The 20608-nt window shown below is 40.4% G+C and overlaps 2 protein-coding genes and 1 pseudogene across 2 annotated transcripts in view; 2 read left to right on the top strand and 1 right to left on the bottom strand.

Moving 5' to 3' along the window:
* Positions 1 to 9224, bottom strand: part of LOC137207072 (acyl-coenzyme A synthetase ACSM1, mitochondrial) — a 50129-nt gene extending 40905 nt beyond the window's left edge. Inside the window, exon 1 of the mRNA XM_067706487.1 lies at positions 8959 to 9224. The gene's annotated coding sequence lies outside the window, so the exon portion shown is untranslated. The remainder of the gene's footprint in view (positions 1 to 8958) is intronic.
* Positions 9225 to 11467: 2243 nt separating this feature from the next.
* On the top strand, positions 11468 to 12269 carry LOC137206541 (14-3-3 protein epsilon pseudogene; annotated as a pseudogene).
* A 1049-nt stretch (positions 12270 to 13318) lies between these two features.
* LOC137206540 (acyl-coenzyme A synthetase ACSM4, mitochondrial-like) lies at positions 13319 to 19127 on the top strand. Its single transcript, XM_067705235.1, has 4 exons — positions 13319 to 13343; positions 14144 to 14333; positions 16723 to 16866; positions 18941 to 19127. Exons 1-4 carry the CDS (start codon positions 13319 to 13321, stop codon positions 19125 to 19127), a joined length of 546 nt encoding a protein of 181 aa, XP_067561336.1.
* The last annotated feature ends 1481 nt before the right edge of the window (positions 19128 to 20608 follow it).

Here is a 20608-nt window from a genome sequence, read left to right as displayed (position 1 = left end):
CCAAGGACTCATGCACACCCAACAGTTTCTCTCATTCCATTTATTCCCTCTCTCTCTCTCTCAATAATTTCCTAACCACATTAAAATCTTTACTTCCCCCAGAGTTCAAACTTAAATATGCAGCTGATTACTAAATATACACTAACCTCAGTATTTCATAGACAGCATAGATAAATTATCATGACCACAATTGAATTCTGTGTTCCTGCCTCCAAACTTATTCCTCTCAGAGTCTTACAACCACCTCTCCCAGTTTACTTAGTCAAACACCTAGACATCACACTTCTGTGTCTCCTTGCCTTAACCCTATCTGCCTTACTTAGTCACTAAGTTACCAGGTTCCAAGAAGAAGGAATTCTTCTTCTAAGCATTTCTCAAATTCTCCTTTAATACATTTACCACTCGGTTACCAAGCTAATCATTTAGAAATAAATTGTTGACTGAGTTCATTACTGTCCAGATAAAGTCCAAACTTTTTATCATGTGATATAATGACCACCCCTTCTGATATTTTGCAACTTGAACCTGATGTTGAAATAATATTGAATGCAAGTGAGGTGACTATCCTTTTTCAGGGTAAGTTCCTCCTTCTATCTACAGATAATTGCAGCAATCCGGGGGCAACTTATGCCATCAACACATACACAAGTTAGTTAGTCTGTGAATTCTCTAGAGCTAATGATTATCCAGGGAAGTTATGCACAATATTTACTGGGTCACAGGGACTTGACAATCATTACTTCTTGGTTCTGAAGGTTACTGGGGCATCTTAAAGGCTTTAACTAGACAAAGACAGGAAGAATGAGGTAGTCTATTTTTATCTCATCATGAAAAAAACAGGAGTCCGTGATTTCCTTGTGCGGGCACATCTTGGAGATATTGCAGGTTCAGTTCCAGACCACAGCAATAAAGCAAATATCGCAATACAGTCACACAAATTTTTCTCAGTTGCCCAGTGCATATAAAAGTTATGTTTACACTATACTGTAATCTATTGTGTGCAGTAGCAATATATCTTTCAAATAGTACATACCTTAATTTAAAAATGCTTTATTGCTAAAAAATGCTAACCATCATCTAACAACGCAGGGTTGCCCAAACCCCTCAATTTGTAAAAACCACAATATCTGTGAAGCTCAATAAAGTGAAACAATAAAATGAGTATGCCTGTAGGTATAGTAAGCCAGTCTGAAACGTACTGGCTTAATATTGTGATTTCTATATACAAGCCAAATGGAGAAGGAGATGGAGTGAAGAGAAGAGAAGCAGATTCTGTATTTTGGGTGTCATAGATTTTCCCTAAAAGTATGGGTTCCCAACATCACTCATTCCGGAGCCTGGAGAAGGTAAAGAGATCATAGGATGGGCATTGAGTAAGGAGATGTGATCAAAATCATTCTCACTATAGGAGAAAGATAAAGTGTCAGAATGATCAATCTGCTAGATTTAGAATTTTGGGGAGGGTGGGAGGGAGGCTCAAGAGGGAGGGGATATGGGGATATATGTATACATATAGCTGATTCACTTTGTTGTACAGCAGAAACTAACACAACATTGCAAAGCAATTATACTCCAATAAAGATGTAAATAAATAAATAATCTTCAAATACAAAAAAAAAATTTGGAATGTGTCAGTTAAAAATGATATTCCCTTCAACAGTGATAAATCCAGATTGTGAAAAAGTTTTGCTATTTGATTAGCAGATTATGTTTCTCGACTAGGACAAACATAAAACTCTGGTGAATTTTAGTGGACTCCAGGAGATGAGTATATCACAGTATATTCACATTCTGGTGGATATTTTATTTTATTTTATTATTGATTTGTAATTAACATACAATATTATATTAGGTTCAGGTGTACCACAGTGAACTGATATTTTTATACATTATTAAAAAATCAGGATTTCCCTGATGGTGCAGTGGTTAAGAATCCACCTGCCAGTGCAGGGGACACAGGTTCGAACTCTGGTCCGGGAAGATCCCACATGCGGTGGAGCAACTAAGCCCATGGGCCACAACTACTGAGCCTGTGCTCTAGAGCCTGCGAGTCACAACTACTGAGCCCACGTGCCTAGAGCCCGTGCTCTGCAACAAGAGAAGCCACCACGATGAGAAGTCCACGCACCGCAACAAAGAGTAGCACCCGCTCGCCCCAACTAGAGAAAGCCCGTGCGCAGCAACGAAGACCCAACGCAGCCAAATAAATAATTATTAATTTTAAAAAATGATAAGATGAAAAAAAGATAAAATGATCAACATAACAAGACCAGTTAACATCATCACCATACAAAGTTGTTACAATATTTTGACTACATTTCCTATCTGTACATTACATCCCTGTGACTTATTTTATATTTGGAAGTTTGTACCTATAATTCTGTTCACCTGTTTTTTTCATCCCTCACCAACCCTTATCCCCTCTGGCAACCACCAGTTTGTTCTCTGTATCTATCAGTCTGTTTCTGTTTTGTTTGTGTGTTCATTTGTTTTGTTTTCAAGTTATTATATATTATTCTCAAGTTAATAAAGTCATTCAGCAGTGAAGTGATTCCCTAAGATAGTGGTATCCCGATTGAATACGTACACCCCTCAGTAAAATATTTTTTAACACACTCCCCAATACACGTTTATTTATTTATAAATTATACATATGTATTTATGTGCATCATACAAATATCAAAAATAATTTTAAAGAATGAATAAAAAGTACAGATAATTTGAAGTTCTCCTATTTTCTTTCCCATCCCAGTTGCCCTTCTCACCCTCACTTCTAAGCCTCCTGTCCTTAAAAACTCAGCAACAACAACAACAACAAAGAAGACTCTGCAACATTCTACAGAATTCCCAAGAAACTGTAAAGATGCCACAAAATTGACAAGAGACAGAGACTTTGAACTCATGTGATTTTCAAATTGAAATTTACATATTTGGGGTGACTTTTTCAAGATAAAGGGAATCCTCAATTTAAACAAACAATTTTTGAGGGTCATAACTCCAAAAATGCCATGGATTATTTCTCTAAAAGCTAAGTAAGTAGCTTGTAAGAAACATCTACATAAATATATGGTTCAGTCAAATCTTTAATGCAGAACTGGGGAAGATACATCCTTACCTGGTTTGAAAGCTAAGATTTTGAGCTTCAAAGCCATCTTGGAAACATTGGTGTTCTGGGCCTAACATTCACTGTATGCATAAAACTCTGAGTAAAAAAGGCTTTCCAGAAAAACCATACAATTATTTTTAAGCAGCTTATCACAAACAACTATTTATCTAATGTAGAAACAAAACTTTCCCTCTAACCAGAAAAGAAGGTACAGATTTTCCCTGCTGAAAAGTGAGGCTTTTTCAGGTCAATGGAGACTTAGAAAACCTAGTGCTACAACTCTGTTATAGAATTCACTACATGCATGACTCAGTGAAGATAATTTTCTTTCACTGGAAAAAAAATGTGCATCAAATTTCTCTCATGGAGCTAGTTAGAAAGATCTAAGTAAATGTAAGGTGAAATCAAGTCTTTAAAGTAGAATTTGGGGAAGATACAAAGTTACCTCATTTGAAAGCTAAGATTTTTGCCCCTTGAAAGCTGCCCAAGAAATACTATTTGTGGGTCTACCATTCACTGTATGCATGACTTACTGAGTCAAACTTATTTTTACTGTGAAATTTACCTCAAATTTTCTATTAATACACTGTATTTTAGACCTGCCCTGAATGACAAGACTCTTTGTAGACACTTAAGCATGAAGAAATGGAGAACAAAGGAACTAGGCATCTTTCACTATGTTCTCAGTGAGTGTACTGTTGTATCATATATATTCAAGTTTCTTTCCCCATAAAATTGCAGGTTCCATAAGAATGAAGGGCATATAAGAAATTATATGGACAAGACAAGATACCTGGGAAATCCTAAATATCTGTCTCCTTGAACTGAAAGCTCAGGGCAAGGCTTGACCAAGCCCCACCTTTCGGCTTTATACTGCAAATGTAATTTGGTTCATTTTTCAAATTAAACTTTTATTTATTTATTTTATTGGAGTATAGTTGCTTTACACTGCTGTGTCAGTTTCTGCTGCACAGCAAAGTAAATCAGCCATACATATACATATATCCCCTCTCTTCTGGATTTCCTTCCCATTTAGGTCACCACAGACCACTGAGTAAAGTTCCCTGTGCTATACTATAGGTTCTTATTAGTTATCTGTTTTATAAATAGTAGTGTATGTATGTGAATCCCAATCTCCCAATTCATCCCAGGCCCCCCATTTCCTCCTTGGTATCCATACGTTTGTTCTCTACATCTGCCTCTATTTCTGCTTTGCAAATAAGATCATCTATACCATTTTTCTAGATTCCACATATATGTGTTAATATACAATATTTGTTTTTCTCTTTCTGACTTACTTCATTTTGTATGACAGTCTCTAGGTCCATCCACATCTCTGCAAATGACACAATTTCATTACTTTTTATGGCTGAGTAATATTCCATTGTATATATGTACCACATCTTCTTTATCCATTCCTCTGTCGATGGACATTTAGGTTGCTTCCATGTCCTGGCTATTGTAAATAGTACTGCAATGAATATTGGGGTGCATGTATCTTTTTGAATAATGGTTTTCTCTGAGTGTATGCCCAGCAGTGGGATTGCTGGGTCATATGGTAGTTCTATTTGTAGTTTTTTAAGGAACTACCATACTGTTCTCCATAGTGGCTGTATCAGTTTAAATTCCCACCAACAGTGTAAGAGGGTTCCCTTGTCTCCACACCCTCTTATATGGAAAAGGCTAGGATCAGCCATACGGTAATAGGTTACAGGTGGAGTCATCTGTATGAATTCATGTTTGCCATCATATGCATTCAACTTGTTCCATACAGATAGTGGTTGTTACATGTATATACACAGATTAGTATATAGACACACTCTTCTTTGCACTGTCTGCTGAGATGGCGAAGAATCAAGAACACCTTAGTAGTGATGAGCAGACTGAACTCCCTGATTTAGGTTTTAAATACCATTCTCCAAAAGGAGAAACAAGGGCACTTTGAAGAACTGGCTGATACTAAGACTGAAGCAGGATATGCAAAGTGAGTGCACCACAACTTTCCTTAGTGCCAGGAAATAAGGTAGTTCTCAAAAACCAACAAACAAAACAACAAAAAACAAAGACAGGGTGCACAAGCAGGACACTGGAGCTACCTGAAAGAGAACCCAATGGCTAAAGCTGGAACTATTTGAGCAAGAAAACATATAAAGAAGTACTGCACTATTCTAGAAAACATAAAAGAAATTTCAAGGAGTCCATATGGAGAGAAATAAACATTTTCCATAGAGAAAAAATCTGCACGATTACATAAATACTCAGTCCTCAAAGACAAGAAACATAACTTCCCACTCCTTACGATGTGCACATAGTGATTTAATCAAAGAGAAGGTACTCTGTGGACAGAGGAGAAACCAGACCAACACTGCCTCAGCCAGGTGATTAAAGGCAACATCAACAAGTCATCTCAAAAGTAAACACCCTAGAGATGAAGTGATAAGAATGACATTTTGCCTCGTGATCTTCACCCCTCCTTGCTCCAGAAAATAACCCCAGTCTAAACATCTGAAATATCATAAGATACATACCAACTAGGACTGTTATACAAAATACATGAACAATACTCCTCAAAACTTTCCAGATTATGAAAAATATGCCAAGTCTGAGAAACTGTCACAGCCAAGTGGAGCCTAAGGAGACATGATGACTAAATACAATGTGCCAGCTGGGCTGGGTCCTGGAACAGAAAAAGTTAAAACCCACCCAAGCAAATCTAAGTAAAATGTGGACTTTAGTTAATAATATTGTATCAATTTTGGATATTAATTGTGACAAGGTACCAAGTGTTATGACATTCACAATTAGGGCGAACTGAGTCTTAGGCATGTGGAAACTCTCAATACTGTCTTCACAATTTTTTTTTTTTCTCGCAAATCTAAACCTATTATAGGGAATTCCCTGACAGTCCAGTGGTTAGGACTCCGTGCTTCCACTGCAGGGGGCACAGGTTTGATCCCTGATCAGGGAACTAAGATCCCACATGCCATGCAATGCGGCCAAAAAGAAAAATTTAATTTAATTTAAATTCAAAAAATAAATCTATTATAAAATTAAGTTTTTAATAATCATTGTTTTATCTTTTTACATGTGATTGCCTATTTACTCCTACTATTAGTAACTAGTAATTGACACAACTACTCTCATTGTACCCGTTTTATTTAAATACTAGCATTTATGCTGCCATTATGTATACATTAGATCAAGTACTACACAATAATATATAATTCACAGAAACATCCATTTTACCTATTTTATGTTAAAATAATACATATATGCATATAACATTATATTGTGTATTATACAATTATGTGGTTTTCTGGTTTTGAAGTGTCTCTGTAAAGTTGGTCACCATGGATGGTAGACAATATTGAGATTTTAGAGAGTGTATTTCACACCATGGCTGAACATTTTCAAAAAAGGAACAAATAGCCAAGTGATTCATTGTGACTGGCTCAGTTCTGAATAATCCTTGTTTTTATTTTGTCCCCATGAATACCTTTCAGCAGTAACAAACAGAATCAAATATTTCCAATTCAAAGAGAGTTTATTTCACACCATGGCTGAACATTTTCAAAAAAGGAACAAATAGCCAAGTGATTCATTGTGACTGGCTCAGTTCTGAATAATCCTTGTTTTTATTTTGTCCCCATGAATACCTTTCAGCAGTAACAAACAGAATCAAATATTTCCAATTCAAAGAGATATTCAAAGATTGGCAGAATGTACAGTGAGTTTGAGGGGTTTCAGGCTGAAGGAGAAAGAAGTGACCATGAGGTGGCAGTAACATGCAACAAGCTTCATGTGGGCAAGTCTGACAAGGTTTGCATGAAGAGAAGTCCACCACAGCAGGAGACCTTCCCATGGCTACTACCCAGAAGCAGAAGGCGGCCAGGCACCTCTCTGGGAAGAGGGGAACTGGAAAGGAAGCTGACGTGCCTAAATTAGGTCCCTGCGCAGCCAGGCTGGGAGTCTCAGAGCACTCAGAAGGGCAGCAGTAGCTTGGGGTCTTGCAGAGCTACAGGGTTGAACTTACCTACAATTAGCAGATGTTGGGCACAGTTTCACGGGATATGAAAATCAGGAACAACGTAAATGACTAAAACTCTCTTACTGAGGCTATGTTTTAAAAAACTCAGTGTATAAAAATTTGAGTTTAGCACCAGGAGGCTTTTGAGCTAACAGGGGATACCAGCCCGCCAATACACCAGAGCCATCTTTGGCTCACTGACAGAACATAAGTAGAATTGGTTACCCCAAAGATACAGTTTCACACCATGGTCTTTTCTAAAACAGAAGCGTTTAAAAGAATTATTCAAATTCATAATTTACTAGATGATGTTTTCCAGCAAGTGATAAAATCAATTTAAAGAATAAAAGAATATTTTATCTAAGTGACTTAGATTTTGATAAGTTTAATGCAATAACTAATTTACTTCTTAGGAGATCATAAGAGTATACTGAAAGCTCAGAATGTTTCTGAGTTAAGAGGAATTATAGGTTATTATACTGCTGATACACAACCATATAGCTAATGATGGATGGAGATATGGCCCTTATTTATGTAATAAAATTCAAAAGGAATTTTAAATGTTACTAGGAAGTTAGGTTAGACCCGGAAAATATTGAGAATATAAGAAGAAAAAATACCTCTCCTTTTTCAAATTCGATGAACTGGTGGGATAGTCTCATGTCTAGTATACATATATTCAATAAGTACATACACATAAATATCAAATGAAGAAATACACTATGATGAAATCAAATCATCCTGATGCAATGAGATTAGATTATATATATTATAGATAATAACTTGTCATTACAGGATGATATTTTCAACTCAGTTGAAAGTTAATAAAGATATATAAAAACCAATTCTGATATTAAATAAAGCCACATGCTCAGTACAAGGCCTATCTCCTTTCTTACAGCAAATGAAACAAGCCTTGAATGTATGGGTGATGAATGTAAAATGTAGGAAGACATATGAATATAATATCTGAATTAGAAAATACGCAAAAAAGAGGGACTTCCCCGGTGGCACAGTGGTTAAGAATCCGCCTGCCAATGCAGGGAACACGGGTTCGAGCCCTGGTCCAGGAAGATCCCACATACTGCGGAGCAACTAAGCCCGTGCGCCACAACTACTGAGCCTGCGCTCTGAGCCACAACTACTGAGCCCACGTGCTGCAACTACTGAAGCCCACGTGCCTAGATCCCATGCTTCACAACAAGAGAAGCCACTGCAATGAGAGGCCCGCGCACTGCAACGAAGACCCAACGCAGCCAAAAATAAATAAAAATTAATTTAACCAAAAAAAAGAAAATACGCAAAAAAGAAAAATATAGAAATCGGAAATGTATGAAGGTAAGCATCAATGTTCACATATTTAAAAACACCATCATGCTGCTGCTTCTAAAACTCATGCACAGATTTTGCTTAGTGCCATATTAACCAATTGTAATGTGGTCTTGATCATTTAATTAACAATAAGTAACAGTGGGGTCCTGTGTATGAGGTTTTAGTAAGCTGAAATCATTCAAAATTATTTAAGATCGTCATAGCATGAAAAATTATAAAACACAGCAAAGTCTCTCAACTGAAAAGGAGACAAGCTAACAAGTATATTCTTAAAACATTAGTGACCTTGCTTTTAATAAAGACAGTAAAGTAAAATTATAATAAATTCTGCTTGGGTATATATGAAATATTTAAGTTTAAAATAACGTAAGTTTTATTACACTTACTTGTCAGGTTCTCCATAGTTTTCAGCTACTTCAACGCTGTTGGAAAACTTGAGCCATTAAAAATTAGTGAAAGCATGTATGCACTGGAGTGCGTTTCCGCCTTTTACCTGGAGTTCTGGTTCCAACATGACTCGGAAAGCGGGTCCTCAGCTCATTCTCCTCGAAGGTCCCGATATTGAGTATTGAGTGTGTTCACGTCCCACTCAACGGAATCTCCCCTTCCTCTGAGCTCGTGCTGGGATTTCTCCCCGGAAACATCCTGGAATCTGTACAGAAACAAGGAAACAAGCCACTGCAGCTCCGATTTAGAGTCGTCAAGCCCTCAACCAACGGATACTTCAGTCAAGAAGCCTTGTTCAGGGCTTCCCTGGTGGCGCAGTGGTTGAGAGTCCGCCTGCCGATGCAGGGGACATGGGTTCGTGCCCCGGTCCGGGAAGATCCCACATGCCGCGGAGCGGCTGGGCACGTGAGCCATGGCCGCTGAGCCTGCGCGTCTGGAGCCTGTGCTCCGCAACGCGAGAGGCCACAGCAGTGAGAGGCCTGCGTACCGCAAAAAAAAAAAAAAGTAAAAAAATAAGCCTTGTTCAAACATTCTTAAAGAAAGTAAAGAATAAAACACCAGGAACAGCGCGGAAAACGCAAGGGTCCCGGGGAAGCCGCACAAACCTCCCCCGCTCAGCGCTCAGCCAGCTGAGGAAGGTTTCTACGCACGGCGGTTGGTCCAGGGCCTCCGCAGTCGCTCCTTCAGACACGGAACCTTTGGAAAAGGGAGCTGCGGTTCTCACTGCAGAAGCACCGCCAGAGGCCGTGGGGCGGGAACCGGGCCCGCCCTGCCCTGAGGCGCCTTTGGTCTGCGAAGACGCGTGCGCCCGTCCCCTGCCGGCTTTCGCTGCGCACTGCATGGAGGGAAACCGCCCCGTGCCCGTTAGCCGTGACCGCGCGCCCCCTCCTGGCCGTTCTGGGAACGTCCTGGGAAATTCTCAGCGAGGTGGTCACTCAGCTGGTGCACCGCTCCAACAAAGACTTTCCTCTACCAGGCCGTGTCTTACCCAGGGACTGGAAAACAAAGAAATCTTTGGGGTTTTTTTTGTTTTGTTTTGTTTTGCGGTACGCGGGCCTCTCACCGCTGTGGCCTCTCTCGTCGCGGAGTACAGGTTCCGGACGCGCAGGCTCAGCGGCCATGGCTCACGGGCCCAGCCACTCCACAGCATGTGGGATCCTCCCGGACCGGGGCACGAACCCATGTCCCCTGCATCAGCAGGCGGACTCTCAACCACTGCGCCACCAGGGAAGCCCAATCTTTGGGTTTTTTGAGTGTTGAATGAAGCGTAGAATTTATGCATGTATTTGCATAATTTGTACTGCTGTAAGCACTGGCCGCATAAATACAGACTACTACTTACACATGCTAAACGGCAGATGATTGTGTTTAACCATGAAAATATTTCGGTGAAACCAAATTTTCACATTCTTTACACTAGTTTTCCATTTCTCTTTCATCTTCTTCATTTAAAAAAAAGCATTTCTGGTCATTTTTAAATATGTGAAATTCAGTTTATACCAGACGATTTCTCTAGCATCACCATCTTGATTGTGAGAGCTTATTTTAAAAGTTGGCATTTGGTGACATACACATGACAGGGTCAGAATGCAAACCTAGAGGAAGCTACATACCTGTTGTTAACTTACTGCGTGTATCCTTGGCTGCTGTTTTCCATGAAAAGTGCTTTAGAGATGGCAGATGGATGAAATAACTTCCATCAGTCCCACAAGTAACCAATTTTATTACCTTCAAATAATAACTTCCATCACTTCACAACCAGAGGAAGACTTGGTAAAGCAAGAATTTGCTGCTTTGATGTAAGAGAAGGCTGTGGTGTTTCAAACTGACCACCTACCATCCCCAGATTGGCGGTGGGCATGAGGATAGCAACCCAATACCCTGGTGCATGTTGCTGGTGTCAGAGAGAGCAGTATGGACCTTATTCTAAAATAATTTTGGTTGTGGGTCTCAACCAGTCTGTAGGCTCCCTCAAGGAGCAGTGGAAAGGCTTCCTTTGTTTTGCAGGGTTAAAAGTATTCTGTGGGCTGAGTCGACTTCACACGCACCTTTTCCCAAAAGCATTTAAAGGCATGCATATGTTCTGGCCTAAGAAGCCTGGACAATTTAAGGCTAATGGGTTGAGGTGCAATTTTTCATAAGGAAAATTGAGCATTTGATGCTGTCTGCAGCATGGTCACGTGTGTTTATGTCCACACTACTCTCAAGGAAAATGTGACCCACAATTGTTCAGGAATCACTGGTACAAATGTTTCACTGAGAGTAACAAAATGAATACACGTCCCTGTGTTCACTCATTCATGCATTCGCTCATTGACCAAATATGTTCCAGACCTTATTTTGGTTCTGGGAAGTAAATGGTAATTGACAAAATGTCCCTACCCAAAGAGCTCCTTTCTAGTGAAGAGGGCCGTGAAAAAAACAAGGAAAAGCCAAGGAAACAATCAAACAAAATAAAAGAAATTGTGGGAGAGTGTCGGAGAAGCTATCCCCTTCCATCCAAGGCCCGCAGACCCCGCAGGAGCCGCCGCCGCTGTGGATGATTGGGAGGTGCACCATGTGAAGCTAGCCGAGCAGGCTGGGCGACACAACACAATGGTGGAATCAATGAAGAAAGCAGCAGGGATGGATGTGGAGTTGACAACTGAAGAAAGAAACCTCCTATCTGTTGCATATAAAAATGTGATTGGACCTAGGAGAGCTTCCTGGGGAATAATCAGCAGCATTGAACAGAAAGAAAAAAAAAAGGGAGGAGAAGACAAACTAAAATGATGGGAGAATATTGGCAAATGGTTGAGACTGAGCTAAAGTTAATCTGTTTTCTGGACATTCTGGGCAAGGTTTTCTAATTATAAAATCAAAGAGGACTACCGCAGGTATCTGGCTGAATTTGCCACAGGAGACGACAGGAAGGAGAACAGCCTAGAGCCTAGAGCTGTAAGCCACTAGAACAGCCTAGTGGCTTACAAAGCTGCTAGTGATATTGCAATGGCAGAACTTCCAACACATCCCATTCACTTAGGTCTTGCTCTCAATTTTTCTGTATTCTATTATGAAATTCTTAATTCCCCTGACCATGCCTGCGGGTTGGCAAAAGCAGCTTTTGATGCTGCAGCTGCAGAACTGGATACACTGATTGAAGAAAGCTACAAGGACTCTACACGTATCATGCAATCGTTATGTGATAATCTGACACTATGGACTTCAGACATGAAGGGTGATGGTGAAGAGCAGGATAAAGAAGTGCTGCAGGATGTGGAAAATGAAAAATCAGTGAGACACAGAAGCCAACAAGAAACCACCTCTGACCACCCTGCACCATTTCACCCCTCTTGGAAATTCCCCCATTGTCACTGAGAACCACCAAATCTGACTTTTACCTTTGGTCTCAGAATTTAGGTTCCTGCCCTGCTGTTTTTTGTTTTTTAACAGTTTTCAAAAGTTCTTAAAGGCAAGAGTGAATTTCTGTGGATATTACTAGTCCTCTTGACCCCCAACCTATCCATTGAATACATTCACATCACAAATCCACCAAGAGTACTAATAATTTCTGAGCCACTAAGAACAAGCGGTTTGCAAAATAAATAATCTTATATTTTTATATTGAGCGAATGATAAGAGATGTTTTCTTGATTAACTTCCTTATCATCACATATTTATTCATTTTCTCAAGAGGGGATGACATGTAAGAGTTTTTAAAATATATGCAGTAGGGCTTCCCTGGTGGCGCACTGGTTGAGAGTCTGCCTGCCGATGCAGGGGACACGGGTTCATGTCCCGGTCCGGGAAGATCCCACATGCCGTGGAGCGGCTGGGCCTGTGAGCCATGGCCGCTTAGCCTGTGTGTCCGGAGCCTGTGCTCCGCAGCGGGAGAGGCCACAACAGTGAAAGGCCCGTGTACCGCAAAATAAATAAATAAATAAAATAAAATATATGCAGTAATTAAAGTTTCCTTCCTAGGAATTCAATTCCACATCTCCCTATTTAGCTGACTTTAGGAAACTCACCAAGAAATAAGGAGTCTGGTATATGACACAGGTCTTTGGAGTCTGGGAAGTGTATCTTTGAATCTTGGTTCTGCCACTTACTCACTTTGCAACCCTTGGGCTGGTTGTCGTCTATACGCTGGGATTAATTTTAAGTGAGATAGCAGGCACTTATCAAGTACTCAATAAATGGTAGTGGCGGTTTGTAATGCTTTACATACATTCCACTTTCTTTCCATTGATTTGCTTTAGAAAGTGCAAACCGTCTTCCCTCTGTTTTTCATCTAATTCTGCCATATATGTTCTTCTCATAAGGAGCTAGTACTTTAAAATCAGGCCCATCTCAGGCCAGTGTTTAGAATGAAGTGAGAAGGTGGGATAAATTAAGCATTGCCGAAGTAGTGTAGGCGAACTTTGATGATGCCAGACCACCGGGGAGACCCAGGTTTGAGGGCTGACTCTGCCACTTGCCAGTTACGACCCAATCTCATATTCCATCAAATGGCAACAACTACATGGACCTACATGGTTGCTTAGAACAGTGGTCTCCAAGCTTTTATGGTTACACAGTCTATCAATAAAAATATTTGGGACACATATACTCCCATCTGGATATAGTTATTTAAGTTGTTCTACTCTGCTAATATAGTATGTATATTATAAAATACATATGAAAATGAGATAAAGCCATAAACAGAATTCTAATATCTCAAATAATTTTTTTTTTTAATTCTTATTTCTTCTCTCATCCCCAGTGGATTATCTTGCCAAACTCACTTTGGAGACCACTGATTCAGAGGATTGAATGAGATGATGTTCATGAAATGTGATATAACCTGTAAAATGCTATTTAAGTGTTACATAATAATGACTCAAATGTTCCACAAAAATGATACATAATAATAGGCCACCATTATAATGCCTACTTTATACCAGACACTATTATTTTCCCCATTTTACAGAGAAGGAAAGGAACACACAGAAAGATCAAGTAAGATGCTCAAGGTCACAAAGCTAGTAAGCGGCAAGGACAGGATCAGATCCAGGGACTGTCAGACTCTGAAGCCAGTGCTCTAAGGATCTCCCAGGGATCAGGGTCCTGTGGGATGTCCCTGGGGCCCAAGGCAAGGGTAGCTGAAGGCTAGATTTCATAGCTCCTTGCCACCGAGACACGAAGTCCAAGTTTCCACAGTCCACAGTCTACTCAGGGCCCTCCCTCTTTCCCGGGGCTTGTCTCCACGCCAGGAACAACCCAGCTGACAGCAAAAGACATCCTCCATTGGCTGCAAGCATCCAAAGCCAGGTGCACTGTAGCCAGTGAGGAGGTGATCCCAGCAGTGGAGTCCATTGTTTCAGAGTGTCCCGGCTTGAAGACCAAATTCCTGTTGTCTCCACACAGCCAGAATCGGTGGCTCAGCTTCCAAGAGTTATTTCAGTGAGTATTTTCCCTGCCTCACCTGCAGTGCCAGGAATAACACCAGTCACAACTACATCTCAAAGTCTCCTTGATTCCAAGGACTCAGCATACTATGGGTTGATCTAGGCTTCTTCCCAGGAAAGAATCACCTAATAAAAGGTGTTTAAGGGACTTCCCTGGTGGTGCAGTGGTTAAGAATCCGCCTCCCAATGCAGGGGACATGGGTTCAAGCCCTGTTCTGGGAAGATCCCACATGCCGCAGAGCAACTAAGTCTGTGCACCACAACTCCTGAGCCTGTGCTCTAGAGCCCACGAGCCACAACTACTGAGCGACATGCTACAACTACTGAAGCCCCCATGCCTAGAGCCCGTGCTCCGCAACAAGAGAAGCCACCGCAGTGAGAAGCCCATGCACTGCAACGAAGGGTAGCCCCTGCTCGCTGCAACTAGAGAAAGCCCGCACGCAGCAACAAAGACCCAACACAGCCAAAAATAAATAAATAATTTTTTTTTTTTTAAGTGTTTAAGGACAGAAGGAAGGGATGTAGCTCTGCTTCCATTTCTATGCTTCCTACCAGGGCCTGAGATGAGTATCCTGCCTGGCTTGGCTCTTGCCTAACTCCCAACACTCTCACTGCCTTGACTCCCTCTGGCCACCATTTTATTCCTTGAACATGGCCCATCTCGGGGCCTTTGCACCTGCTGTTTCTTCCATCTGGAATGCTCTTCCTTAGTCCTTTTCACAGTTGACGCCTTCCTCAGATTTCAGCTCTAATGTTTTATCCTCAGTGAGGGTGTCCATGACCAACCTGTCTAGAGTAGAGTTCCAAGCCACTCTATCACATCCTGTTGTTTTCTTCATGGTACTCATCACTATCCAAATATCATATCCATTCATTTTTTCCTTTATTTACTGTCTATTTTTCTCCTCTACAGTAGGGGTTGACAAATTAGGGCCCATGAGCCAGTTCTGGCTTGGTACTCACTTTTATAAATAAAGTTTTATTGGAACACAGCCACACCCATTTGAGTACACATTGTCTATAGCTGCTCTCATCTTACAAGAGCAGAGTTGAGTAGCTACAGCAGAGACTGTAAGACCCTCAAAGCCTAAGATATTTACTGTCCAGATCTTTACAGAAAAAAATTTGCCAACCCCTGTCCTAAATTGTAACCTCCCAGAAGGCAAAGGCACTGTTTGTCTGTTTGATTGATCACTCTATCCCCAGTTCCTACCATTTAGTTGGTGCTTAAGAAATACTTACTGAGGAATGAATGAACAAACAGATCACTTAACCTCAGGTTTCCTCATATGTAGAATGGAGATAATTATACTGCACATATATCGTGTTGTTTTGAGGATAAAATAAGCTAATATGTGAGAAAGTCCTTCCTAAACTGTAAAAAAAGGGAGTAAAATGTTAATTAATAGTATTATCCTTCAAAGAGCTGTTAAGTAGCTTACATTTAAAAAAAAAATCCTTCCAGAGAAGCTTATAAAAGGAAGCCATATAAACTCTGTTGAAGGAAGGCAGTTTCCTTTGTTGGAATAAAATTTTATCCTACTAGTTAATGTAAACCAAATCCTATTGGTCAATCCCAAAATTCTCTCCCAAGGCCATGCCAGAGAATGCTGCTTGTGTCTTTCATAAACTGAGTACCTTTGGATAAGTCAAGTAACATCTCTAAAATTCTGTAACTTATCCGTAAAATAGGGATAGCATAGTATCTACACAACTGAGTTGTAGAAGAATCAAATGTGATGAAGCATGTGACGTTTTTAGCATAATGCCTGGCACAGAGTAATCACTCTGTAAGAATTATAGTAATTATGATTACTAGTATGATTATTCTCAAGTTAATAAAGTCATTCAGCAGTGTAGTAATTCCCTAAGGTAGTATTAGTCAGATTGAATATGCACATCCCTCAGTAAAATATTTTTTACCACACTCCCCTAATACATGTTTATTTATTTATAAATTATATTCGTGTACTTTTGTGCATCACACAAATATCAAAAATAAACATTTTAAAGAATGAATTCTAAAATACATATAATTTGAAGTTCTCCTATTTTCTTCTCCATAATAGTTGTCTTGCACATCCCCTGGGTAGCAAGTTCCCCCACTTCTAAGACCCCTATCCTAAACAACTCTGCAACATTCGGCTGAGTCCCCAAGAAACCTTAAAGATGCCACAAAATTCACAGAAGACAGAGGACTTTGAACTCACATGAATTTCACATTGAAATTTACACACTTGGGGAGTATTTTTCAAGATAAAGGGAATCCCCACTTCAAACCAACAACTTTGGAGTGTCATAACTCCAAAAATACCATAGAAGAAATATCAGAGCTAGACTGGTCTGCCATGTTCAGCCACCATCTTGGGGCCCATACTTTGCAGAACCACCTCTGCAGAGCACAGCTGTGTGGAGACAGGAATTCAAGAACCAATGGCCATTTATTTCGCCAGTGGGACCACAGGCTCTCCCAACATGGTCCAGCACTCTCAGAGCAGCCTCAGAATTGGGTACACCCTCTGTGGAAGGTAGGCAGGAAAACTGTTTTTTTTAATTCTCCCCTGAACTACCAACATGTGTATCCAATTGCCTAGTTGGCACCTCTACTTAGATATCTCCAGTGAAACATCTACAAAATAGAACTCTTAATGTCTTAGCTCAGTAAATGATACCATCTAACCAACTGATCAAGCAAGAACTTAGGAACTGACCTTGATTCAATCCCCACAGCAGCATGTCTGGCTCCTTCTCCTTTTTGCCAAGTAAATTTACCCACCCAGAAAGGCCTAAAACTATCATATTACTGTATTTTCTTTCTTACTGAATGACCATGAGATGAGCACATGTTAATGGATGAGAATAAGAGGTTGTAGACATCACCTCCAGTCATGACCTTTAATTAACCACTGCTGACATCTGTGTCTTTCTCCATCATCCAGCCGCTTACCACTTATCCCATCATGACCCTGTGCAGCGCTCCCACTGTGTACTGGATGCTTGTGCTAAAAGACCTTAAGAGGTATTTGGGCAGAAATCTCCACTTGAACCACAAACAAAAGTTATAATCCAGCATCACGGATCTCCCCTTTTCGGCACAGGACAGCCCAGAGTTTCTCAGTCTCGCCACTACTGACATTTTGAACCAAATAATTCTGTGTCATGGAGTGCTGTCCTGTGCTTTGTAGCATGTTGAGCAGCATTCTACCTGGCCTCTACCTACTATATACCAGTAGCACATCCCTCTCCACCAGTGATGATGACCAAAAATGTCTCCAGACATTGCCTAGAGTCTCCTGGGGGGCAACCCACCCCCCGCATCCCCAGTTTAAGAATCACTGGGAAAGCCTCTAAGGGCAACTGAACATTTTTCCAGAGACAACCAGAGCTCTACAATCCCAGCACTCCCATCACCCCCACCCTAAAAGAACCCACAACTACATTTATACTGTCTTGAAGTTAATAAAGTCTTATGACTTGAAGCTTATATTCAACTTAGCCAAATCACCTGAACATTAGGTGAAGTTACGAAGTATATTTATTTAACTAATATGAATTCAATACATAAGAGAAAGGAAGAGAGAAACAATTTAAGTCATCACAGTCACCCCTTTCTCCCCTAAACGTGGATGCTTCAAAGCCAAAACAAAACAAACAGAAAAAGGACATCCTTTGTTTCCCCAAGGTGTAGACATCTAGGAGGGAGAATTCTATGAGAAACAGAATAAAGCAGATAGGAATCTTCTCTTTTCCTGATCAACTCCTTGTGGCCCTCAGAATGTGAACATCTTGCTCACACTTCAAGATTAATTCAAGGGCTATTCTATTTGGAATAGACACAATTCATGTCCTACCAAACCCTACTACCCATTTTGGGGCTCACTGTATCGGTCGGGCTGTTCCAAGCTTTCTCACCTGAGTCCTGTTGGGCAGCTGAGTAGTAAGACACTGGTTAAAAGCTCAACCTCCAAAGTCAAACAGGCAGGGCTCTGCTACTTTCTAACAGTGGACCTTGCTAAGCCTGCCTTACCTCCAACCATAAGAGATAGTTAAGAGCTACCTCACGAGGTTCTGGTAAGAATTCAATGTCGGCAGCATGCGTGGTGAGTGAGATACTTGACAAGTGATAAGTGCAGAGTACAGATTATTCAACTCTGTTCTTTATTATTTGGGAGGCCTTGGAAGAGTTCTTTAACTTTTTTCAGCCTCAATGTCTTCATTTAAAAAATAGGGTTTGTGAAGATTATGAGAGTGCTCCAAAAGCCCTTGGAACATAAAAAATGTTCAATTAATATTAGCTGCCATGTTTCTTGGCTCATAATAAGTGCTTAATATCCTTATTAGCATTTTCTCCAACCTTTTCCTCTCTTGAATAACCTGCTAAAGTGTAAACTCCACCAGGAATCTTTGTTTTAATCATAACATGCCCCACGTGCCTAGAACAATGTCTGGTTAGAGAGTAGGTGCTCAACAAATATTCACTGAATGAACTTTCCTAAGACTTGCCTCTCCTAGCTCTTTGCTTGTTGCTAATGTCCTAGTTATCTGGCAATGAAAGCCACTCATACTTCTCTCCCCAAAGACCCCATGCAACTCTCTCTTCAGATGTAAATTCAAGAAGCTTCCGCATTGCCTGATGGGAGGGGAGCCACTCAATCCAGAGGTGCTGGAACAGTGGAAAGTGCAAACTGGGCTAATGCTGTATGAGGGCTACGGACAGACAGGTGGTATGTTTAATGGACAAAGCTTAAGTTTAACCCTTCAACCCCAGGACTGCCAGCTGAGCCCCTGAAGTGCTCCCACCATGCTCTAAATTGTGATGGTGTTTCCCAAAACTTCTAAATTGCCCAATTACGTTTGACTGAAGGGGAATTATTATTACTCGGTGTTCCTGCCTCCTCCTCACACAGGATAAGTCTCAGAGGTGTTAGGGGTTGAAGAGGTTCAGAATTGAGTAGCTCATCTTTCCAGTGCACTGGGAAGGACCCCAGAGAGCCCCAGTGGGGAGTTACAAGGTGCACTTAATGGCACTCTTAGTCAAAAGGAGTGATTTTCAAAGTGTGGTCCTCAAACCAGCAGCATCAGTAGCACGCAGGAATTTGGCAGAAATACAAATTCTAATACCCCTGCCCCTTCCCTGACCTACAAATGAGAAACTGGGATGGGGCCCAGCCATCTGTGTTTTAACAATGCTCCAGGTGGCTCTGATGCACACTCGAGTTTGAGAACCACTAGTCTCAGATAATATATTTCAGAAGATGAGACTGAATACTGGGAAAATCAGTCAAAGCTGGGTCTTGGATTTCATTGTCATGATATAGCTACAGAAAATGAAATTTTACATAGTTATATAAAACATGTCCTCTTAATAAGGAATAATTTGTGCCAATCAGAAAGGGCAAGAAATTAAACCAGGCTCAGTGGGGAAAGGGTAGTCCGGGTGGGTAATATCTAACTGGTTCAATAAAGAACCAGTTAGTGTTCAGCATTGGTCCAAATTCTTGATGTGTCTGAAAAGCAAATCTATCAATATAAATTGATTTTTTTTCCTGCAGGTAGTGAAAGCTTTTGTTGTCTTATCTGCACCCTTTAAATCATCCAACCCAGAAAAATTAACTCTTAAACTTCAGGATCATGTAAAAAAATCAACTGCACCTTACAAATATCCAAGAAAGGCAAGTATTGTGCGCAAAAGTTAAGTGTGTGTTACCAAATAAGGATCTAAACTAGTAAGTATATAGATTTTATTAGCTTTTGACTTTATAGTAACTCATTATATAAGTAGAAGACAACTGTTTCAACTTTAGCCCTAAGAATTTTGCTTTAAAATATTTTATATTAGGACACTACAAATGTTTGAAGAACTAGAATCTTTGGTCAACTCTGCAATACTAAGTAAATACTAAGGATCCTTATCAGACTAATCAGTCCCATTCCATATGAGGAAAAAAAATTGTTTTTTTAAGACAGCAAATTGTTTTTAAAGACAGCACCTAACTTATCTATCATACTACTCTTGGGCCATTACACACTCGTAAATTCAAAGCATGTGCCTTTAAGTATCAAGTGACCAAATTTAAGGCTCCGGATGAAGATATTATCCAAAGAAACTGTGGAATCTTTCCTGAAACCTTCTTCTTCAAAGGAGGGATTTAAGCATAATTCTGTATAAAGACACACAGATGGCACTGCAATTTCCTTCTAGTCCTAGAATCCTATTAGTTGATACTGACTGATCCTCTACATGAGAATTCCATTTCCACTGGCATCATT

The sequence above is a fragment of the Pseudorca crassidens genome, chromosome 15 (assembly GCF_039906515.1).
Source record: "Pseudorca crassidens isolate mPseCra1 chromosome 15, mPseCra1.hap1, whole genome shotgun sequence".
Lineage (NCBI taxonomy): Eukaryota > Metazoa > Chordata > Mammalia > Artiodactyla > Delphinidae > Pseudorca > Pseudorca crassidens.
Note: the sequence above shows the minus strand (reverse complement) of the source record. Positions and strands in the feature narration are given on the sequence as shown.

Coding starts and splice junctions, on each gene's coding strand:
- LOC137206540 (XM_067705235.1), top strand. CDS start 13,319: ATGCCAGACCACCGGGGAGACCCAG. Junction 14,334..16,722: donor AGCTTCCAAGAGTTATTTCA/GTGAGTATTTTC, acceptor CATACTTTGCAG/AACCACCTCTGCAGAGCACA. Junction 16,867..18,940: donor GGGTACACCCTCTGTGGAAG/GTAGGCAGGAAA, acceptor CTCTCTCTTCAG/ATGTAAATTCAAGAAGCTTC.